The 8,321-nt window shown below is 55.8% G+C and overlaps 1 protein-coding gene across 1 annotated transcript; it reads left to right on the top strand.

The window, feature by feature from the left end:
- The first annotated feature begins 237 nt into the window (after positions 1-237).
- Positions 238-7,692, top strand: HRH2 (histamine receptor H2). The gene is made up of 3 exons (XM_082063538.1): positions 238-1,397; positions 4,857-5,018; positions 6,917-7,692. The coding sequence occupies exons 1-2, from the start codon at positions 295-297 to the stop codon at positions 4,873-4,875; spliced, it is 1,122 nt and encodes a 373-aa protein (XP_081919664.1). The 5' UTR covers positions 238-294; the 3' UTR covers positions 4,876-5,018; positions 6,917-7,692.
- Positions 7,693-8,321: the final 629 nt, after the last annotated feature.

The following is an 8,321-nucleotide window of genomic DNA, read 5'->3' as shown; positions in this document are numbered from 1 at the left end:
GAAAAGGGAGCAGTTGAGACCCATCCAGCAGCTGCCGTGGGGGAATCAGCTCCAGCACCAAGCCCCCAGATGGGGCCAATGGGCACAAGCGAGTCACAGGGCCACATCTCTCCCTAGACTGCATCATTCCCAGCATACAAGGCTGAACACATGAAGTGACTCTGTGGTGTTCTCCAAGGTCACTGTAGGCCCAAGGCAGCTTTGGAAAGGGCTCTAGGGCTGCCTGGTAGAGGCTCATTCCAAGTAGCTTTGAAGCTGGTGAGAGCAGGACTTCTCCATCCATGCGACTGCATTATGGATCCATGTTACAATCAAACAGCCTCTCAAGAAAGGATGGACTTCCCACTGCAGCTGCTGGTTGGGTCCTGCCTCGCCATCCTCATCATGATCACTCTCTGCGGTAACATCATCGTCTGCCTGGCCGTCACCCTTGACCGCCGGCTCCGCAGCTTGACAAACTGCATCATCGTCTCCTTGGCCATCACTGACCTGCTGCTGGGCCTCCTGGTGCTGCCATTCTCTGCCTTCTACGAACTCACCAAAGAGTGGCCCTTCGGCAGCACTTTGTGCAACATCTACACCAGCCTGGACGTCATGCTGTGCACGGCTTCCATCCTCAACCTCTTCATGATCAGCCTGGACCGCTACTTTGCTGTAACCACTCCACTCCGCTACAGCCAGCTGGTCACTTCCTTCCGGGTGGCTGTGGGTCTGGTTGTTATTTGGACTGTTTCACTGATGGTCTCCTTCCTACCCATCCACCTGGGCTGGAACACCAATGGGACAGCAGTGCAAAACACAGCCCCCAACTGCAACAAGGAGTGCACGCTGGAGGTGAACCCTGTGTATGGGCTAGTGGACGCCTTGCTCACCTTCTACATCCCTTTGGTCATCATGTGCATCACCTACTACCAGATATTCAAGATAGCGAGGGAGCAAGCCAAGAGGATAAATCACACATGGTGCGGCAGCAGCAACGCTCCCATGCCGCCCATGGTGAAGGAGCACAAAGCCACCGTGACGTTGGCAGTGGTGCTGGGAGCGTTCATTGTGTGCTGGTTCCCCTATTTCACAGTGTTCACATACCGAGGGGTATGGGGGGACAGCAAGGTGAAAGGCACACCCATGTCCATTGTCCTCTGGCTGGGCTACGCCAACTCAGCCCTGAACCCCATCCTCTACGGGACACTCAACAGGGATTTTCGGGAGGCGTACCAGCACTTGCTGCGCTGCTGGAGGACTGGGGGCCCCAGGAGCTCCTGCCTCCCCCGCCTCCATAAGGCCCAGTCCAGGAGCAGGAACTGCAGACAGGGCCAGGGCAGGCAGGAGGGTAAACCCCTGAAACTGGAAATGAGGAACGGGAAGGAGACCTTGCTGATCGACGGAGCCCTCAAGAGGTAAGAGCCTTCTTACATGTGGGGCTTTGATGGTAGGTGCATCCCCAGAGAGAAAGGCAGAGGTGGGGACCCTACATTGTCCATGAACTTCTAAGCAACAAGCCAATGCCCCAGCAGGAGATCCGTGCCCAGGCAACTCTTGCTCTTAGCAGCCGCTCAGAAATTCATCAGCATCAGCAAAGACTCAGCTCACGTCCCTCCTTGCTGGCACCACAGCTCCAGCTACTCCAGCTTCACACATGGCTGGTCACTCCTGCAATCGCCACCTGGTCCACAGGGAGCACAAAACCTCCCTGGCTTTGCTGGCTAAGGGTAATGGGGACAGTTTTGCCAGCAGAAGTTGCTGTACAGAATGGGGGTGCAGCCATTAGCTGTGACTGCTCCCAAAAACCAGCCGTGTCCCACTCTCCGGCAGCAGGCAGCCAAAGCCTGGGCACACAGCAGAGCTGCACGGGGCTTGGGAAAGGTGACCGTCCACCACGGGGGGGGGCAACAGGGTGTTAGCACTGGGGCACAGAGTGGGGACACCACAGTCAGGCTGCGAGTCCCTGCAGGAGCCAAGATCTGGGTCCCCAGCTCCCTGCAGAGCAGCTCAGCGGTTTCCCTTCCCGGCCAAGCCACGCACCCTCAGCATTTCGGCTGTCAGTTTGCATCAGCAGCTAATTCAGCCAACAAAAAGTTCCTTTCCCGTCTCTGGAACAGCGCAGGAATAGCCAAAATTAGGTCAGCCAATGTTTTCAAAACCACAAATACCCATTTAAAGTTAGAGCCAAAAATTCCCTCAGTGTTACCCAAGCATATCACAGGGATCAGGCCCCTCGAGAGGGTGCGGGTGCAGCAGGGGAGCAGGACGGGTGCCAGGCGGGCGAGCTCTGTGCCAGGCTGTGGCACCAGTCCCCTCCCTGGGCATCCATGTCCCCACAGGGCCGGCCACCCACACCCCACCTCACTCAGGGGATTCACCCACCTGAGCAGAAGGAGGACAGAGAAGGACGCTGCCTGCCACAGCGCAAATTGCTGCTCCCGAGACTTTAATCTAACTTCTAGGCAGTGCCTGATAAGCAGCCCAGAAACCTTCCATCCATAGATAAGGAGTCCTTTGACTGCCCGTTCCCAGCGTGCCAGCAAAGGAGCCGCGCTAGTGCTCTCCTGTGGCACGTGCCCTTGATCCTGTCCCAGAAACACAGTCTCAAGCCACCAAAAGGAGAATGCTGGGAGGTGAACCAGAGGGCAGAACCATCCAAAAGGCTCAGCCAGCATCAGGCCTCCCCTGGGGCTCAGATCTGGCTTTACCCAAGGCAGAGGGACAGCTTTGGGGTGGAGGAGTCTGCCCCAGGAGATACAAAGGGATGGATGAGTGCAAATACAAGACCGCAGCTCCCGAGGCTGCTTTAACAGCTTCCAAGGAACTAACAGAGTGCAAAGGTATAACATCTGGTAAACGTAGTTGCAGGTGTATATAAAAACTTATTAAGAGCATGGGTCTGGTGTGGTTGACACGCTTCTGCAGATATATAGACTAAGAGCGAGCTGTGCTGTTTACTCACGTGAAAGTGCAGCTCCTGGGCAAACTGGGAGCTCAGGCACCAGGGCTCTGCAGCTGGCTGGGGAGAGCTGGTGGTGGGAAACGGGCCGGCAGGACTTCCCTGTGCGACTGAAAGGGAGAAGGAAAACGTCAACAGTTTCTCCAAGTGCTGCCTTACCATAAGGGAGGAAAAAATGGGTTTCTGTTCCCTGGGTAGAGGACAAGGTCACTGATTTAATGGATTTCCTGGTTTTCCCAGAGGGCCTGATCCTGCTACACAAGTTGCACCCAAAGCCCACACTGGGGTCAGTGGCACCCAAGGGACTTCTGTCCCCAAACTCTCAGTACATGGGTGCCTGGTGCCAGCAAGACTTGGCAAAAGTCCCAGCGCAGGGACCCGCTGCATGGCTCCAGATTGTCCTCAGCCCTGGGGGGTGAAGCTCCCTCACTGATAAAATGAGTCTCCCAGCTGGATTTGCTCCCAAAGGTGCAGGAGGTTGAAGGGAAGAGGGCAAGTGGCAGCCACTGCTAAACAGTGCAGATCCACATTGGACACAGGAACCATGGGGAAGCAAGAGAGGAAAACTCAAGCACTGGAAAAAACTTGACCTTTCTAAATACATATCTCCTTTCCAACCTACACAGCACCACCGCTCTGGTTTCTGCTCACAATCAGATAAGAGTTGCTCAAGGACCAAATTATCAGTTACTACTTTTACTTTCTCTGCTTCTCGTCTTATCTTGCTGACTTGCACAGAAATGATGCACCAAGGATCATGTAGAGGCACTTCCAGCCCTTTTTTCTATAGTCAGACATACAAACATCTGCTGTTGGCAGATGATCTGGATCAACTAACAGCACACAAAACAGGTGGACAGAGGATTTACCTGACCACCAAAAGCCTGGCAGCCAATTTCACCCCAAGCATGAATAGAGCTGGTTCTTCTACCCCCACCTCCCTCTGCAGAATCATCCCAGTTGTCTGCCCTGGCCAGAACAGGAAAAGACTAACATGAATCACTCCACAAAATCATAACTCCAAAAATAAGAAGGACAAAAGTGCAGAAGAGTTCTGCTCAGAGCAGCTCCACGAGGTTAATCAGGGGAAAGCACAACTGGCAGTGTTTAGAACCGTTGGCCTTAATAACAATGTTCTTTCCTGTTATGAGGCATAGAGAAAAGATCAGCAAACAAGAGTGGGACACTGGAGAAGTGCAGCTGGTCTCAGGGGTGCCAGGAGAAGGAACAGCAAGTCAGAGTCATCGCTGCTTTGGAAATCAAAAGGCCATGGTAGCACTGCAGCCTTTAAAGGGCTGAAGGCATTTCCATGGGTGAGGACCAGGTAGGATGGATGCAAAGGGTCAAGCAGGGATGCAAGGGAAGACAGCTGCTTCTTTTTCCCCCCACCAGGCACCAAGGCAATTCGCTTCACACAAAATTAGTAAAGGAAAGCACTGCTTGTACATACAACACCTGAGGGACCTCAGGAACCTGCCTCTCTGCAGCAGGACAGGACTCTGAAGAGGAGATGCTGAGCACTGGGCACAGCTGTAGGTTGAGAGACCAGTGCCTGAGCTCCAGGGAGATAAAAAGCCCGAGAGAAGGAGCATCCAGCACTAACGGGGAGCTTTAAGGCAGAAAACGCTGGAGCTGAGCAAGTGGCTCTGGATCACCCTCTTGCACACATCAGTTGCGATGAAGGCAGCTAGGGCCACAAGATACGGGCAGAGAGAAGCCAGTTCCCACAGGAAAACATCACTGTCCCCATCATCAGGTGCCTGCCCCAGCTGCCGGCCTCAAGGGGCAGATGCCAAGCAAGCAGTACCTTGCGCTCCACAAAGAAAAGCCTAGCCCAACCAGGCTTGCACTAACCAACTGATCTCTTATTTTTCTTCTCTTTTCTTTCTGTTACGTTAAATTTAACCCTTTCCAGCTCTGGAGCTTTCCCATGAGTCGCAGCCAGCCGACTGCCCAACGACCCACATCTCCCAGCCTTCAGCTCCCGGCTGCCCTCTTCCAAAATCCCGTGAGGGTGAAAGGACAACACTCAGTTTTCCTCAGGGAGAACCCCAACGGCAGAGGCGAGGGCTGCGGGGTGAGTATGGGGCTGAGGTCGCTGGGTGCAAATGAGGGGAGGAGGCAGCTCTCACTCCTGCGGTACCCATTGCGTTTTCCCTGGTCCGGCCGTGCCATCCGGATGCTACTTGGTGCAGAGGGCAATACCATCAGAGATGCATCCTCACTCCTCTCTCTGGCACCATTTTCCGTCCAAACCTGGCCCCAAGCGGAGGGGAGGTGCACAAAGCTCTGCACCCCCCGGCTGCCCTGGAGATGTAGGCTTACACGACTGCCCTGCAATGCCCTGGAAGGTGCCTGCATCCTGCCTGTCCCTCCACACGCTGCAGAGACAGCTGCGTTCAGATTGTGGATTTCCAGCACGCTTCATTTTCATGCAAACCTACATCAGCTCCGCATAAATTGCAAACAGCTTTTGCGGGGATGCTGGCAGGGCTCTTGGGGTGAGAGGCTGATGCGGCACCAGGCATTGCCACTCTCTCTCAGTGGTGCTGGGCTGGAGGACATATTTGCCATGCAAGGGGATGCCTCTCAGCTCCAGAGAGCTGCTTTGTGCAGCCCTTCTGAAAAAGAGCTAGGCAAGGTCACCCTGACCTCCACATGCTCTCCCTCCAACACTGCATGCTGATAACCCAGGCTCTCCCATATTGACTGTGCCCTGGGAGGCGAAATACAGTCACCCTCGTGCTGAAAGCTAGGTACACTTGTCCCCGCTGCACACTGAGTGCTGCTGACCTTAGCCAAGGTCATGGTGATGGTGAGAGCCAGTGCTGCCTGCACATGCAGCTGGGGGGGGGAGCTGGGGCTGCTGCAGGAGAGCACAGGGCCCCCCACCCTGGGGCACAGTGTCTGCACCTCTCAGAGGGACTCCCCGTGAATCACTCTGGAAACACCATTGCCTGTCAGCAGAGGGAGAACCAGAGGCTTGGAGAGCATGGTGGCAGGAGCAGGGAAGGGCAGTCCCTGTGACCTGGGCTGCAAGCCCCTCGATGTCACATACCAAGGCACAAGCATCACTCAGCACGGTCACAGTGCAGGGGCTGCTCCCTGGAGTGGCATTGCCACAGCCCCAGTGCTGCCCCGTGAGACAGAGCAGCATGAAACCCCGAGCCGGGCAGGCACAACAGCTCACAGAGAACCCCCCGGGGCAGACACAGTGCTCACCCCAGGCAGAGTCACCTCTGCTGCTGTCATTGCCTGACAGCAGGGGCAGAGAGGGGACATCAATTCCAGCTCTTCTGCTTCGTGCTTTCCCTTTCTGTGCTGCACGGATCTTCTGAAACACATTTAGTTTCCATGAGGTAAAGGCAAAATATCAGCCATCCCCTCAGAGGCTGCTAATCTAATCAGCAAAATGAAGCAAAATCACTCTGGGAGGAAAGGTTTGCAGATCTGAGGTCCTGGTGCAGCCACAGATTTCCTCCCTGTGCCATGGGGGTGGGGACAGGAAATGTCACCTCATGCAAGTCACCTCCTGAAAGAGTCCCCGAGCCCATGCAGTGGCAGGGAGAGGGGCCATGGGAGAACCAGCACCCAGGAGCAGCTCACTGCTGACCCCACGACATCAACTTTCACCAAGTTATCTGCAGAGGTGACAAACCCACCACTGCTGGCTGGCGCAAGCAGATGGGAAGAGTAGACAGAGAAAGCCACAAAGCAAAGTGATATTACTCAGAGGGGTGTTGCATGATGGGTCCTGGGCTGACAGGAGCCTGCTCAGCTCTGCCCAAATGTCAGTACGCAGCATACAGCCACAATCTGCTGAGGGCATCCTCACAGCATCACACCACAGTCCTGCCCAGGCACAGCAGGTGCTTAATGCAGCATCCCTTATGCTGGAGAGCAGGAAAGACAGGGGGGAGATGGACCCACCTGCACCCTGCAAAGCCACTGAACCTCATCTTTGTTCCCCTGCAGGATTCCTGCTCTGGCACTTGGCATTTGCTCCATCCCTAAACACTGTTGGACAGGCCTTTGCCTGCCCAGGTTTCTTCCCAGGAGAGTGGTGTGTTTGAAGAGCCCTCAGAAGAGCTGCAGAAGAGCCTCCCCACCACCCCATTGGGGCTGTGACACCTCCACCATCGAGCCTTGCACCGGCCCGCTGTGGTTGCCTGAGAAGCTGGGTCAAGAACCAGCATGTGGCCCCAGCAGCAGGGCTGGGATGGGGGTGCCCTCCCCAGGCCCCGGGTCTGGCTGAGAGGGCATGAGGTGGGGGGAAAAGGGGCTGCGGTCAAGGTCTTGGGGCCACACAGACAAGCCTAGGATGGAAAAGGGGAGCACAGGCGCTACCCTCCCTGGTGCCTTATCCAAGGGACACTTCCATCCCTCAGATGTGGACCTCAGAGGGGCAGGTGATGCGGCAGGAACCTCGGCACAGCAAATGTCAGCAGCACTGAGCGCTGGATGTCCATGCACAAGACGTTCAGTCCTGCAGCATCCATGACAGGGCAAGACTGCCTCCCACACTGGGGAGGTTTCGTTGTCATCAGGGCTGTCCCTGTTTCACACCCCCTGTCCCAGCCCCACTGCAAGGAGAGGCCCTGGAGCCTGCTGAGCCATGAAGAGGTACTGAGGGTCTGTCCCTCGGCTCTACCCTCCCCAGCAACCCAACACTGAGATGGCCAAACCAGGATGTTTCTGCACTGAGCTGGTGCAGAAGTCATCAATGGCATAAAAAAATCTATTTAACACAGAGGGGAAAAAAAGAGATGATTGATTTATTTGGGTGTGTTCTGTCCTGGGAAGAGTCTCTCTGTCCCCCTATACCTTGCTCTCCCATCCCAATCCCTCCACTGGTACAGACCTTGAACACACACAGCACAAGCCCCCTGGACATGGGTTGTAACCACCACAGACAAGGTTGGTACCCCCCCCAGCAAGCCCTTGCCTTGTGAGACCAGCTAGACAATCCCACTTTGGTCCCTGCGCTGGTGGGAAGAAGGGGGCAGCAGGCAGTGACAACCAGGTAGGACAGGAACCAACAAGAATCCCTTGTTGTGCTGCGGGGCGAGTGTTTTCCTCGTGGAGTAAGTGTGAGCCACATCACCCCTGGGCACAGCATCCCTAGTGCACAGTGGGGCACAGACAAACCCCTGCTTGCCCAATCCCCCTGCAAAGGGAAGGTGCTGAGCCCCCAGACCAGATGGTTCTGTGTATACGAGGGCTCTACCCTGGCAGAGGGAGTGGGTGAGGGCAGAGCTCAGTCTCAGGTGCCCCTCCAGCTGCTCTGGAACACTCCTGCCCGAACTTCAGGGGTCTCCCAGAGGGTGGGGGTGCCTGGAAAGGGCTCCCTGCACGGGGCCAGGCGGGGCTGACTGACACC

The sequence above is a fragment of the Streptopelia decaocto genome (assembly GCF_964273445.1).
Source record: "Streptopelia decaocto genome assembly, chromosome: 12".
Lineage (NCBI taxonomy): Eukaryota > Metazoa > Chordata > Aves > Columbiformes > Columbidae > Streptopelia > Streptopelia decaocto.
The sequence above is the reverse complement of the archived record's forward strand: the minus strand, read 5'-3'. Positions and strand labels throughout refer to the sequence as shown.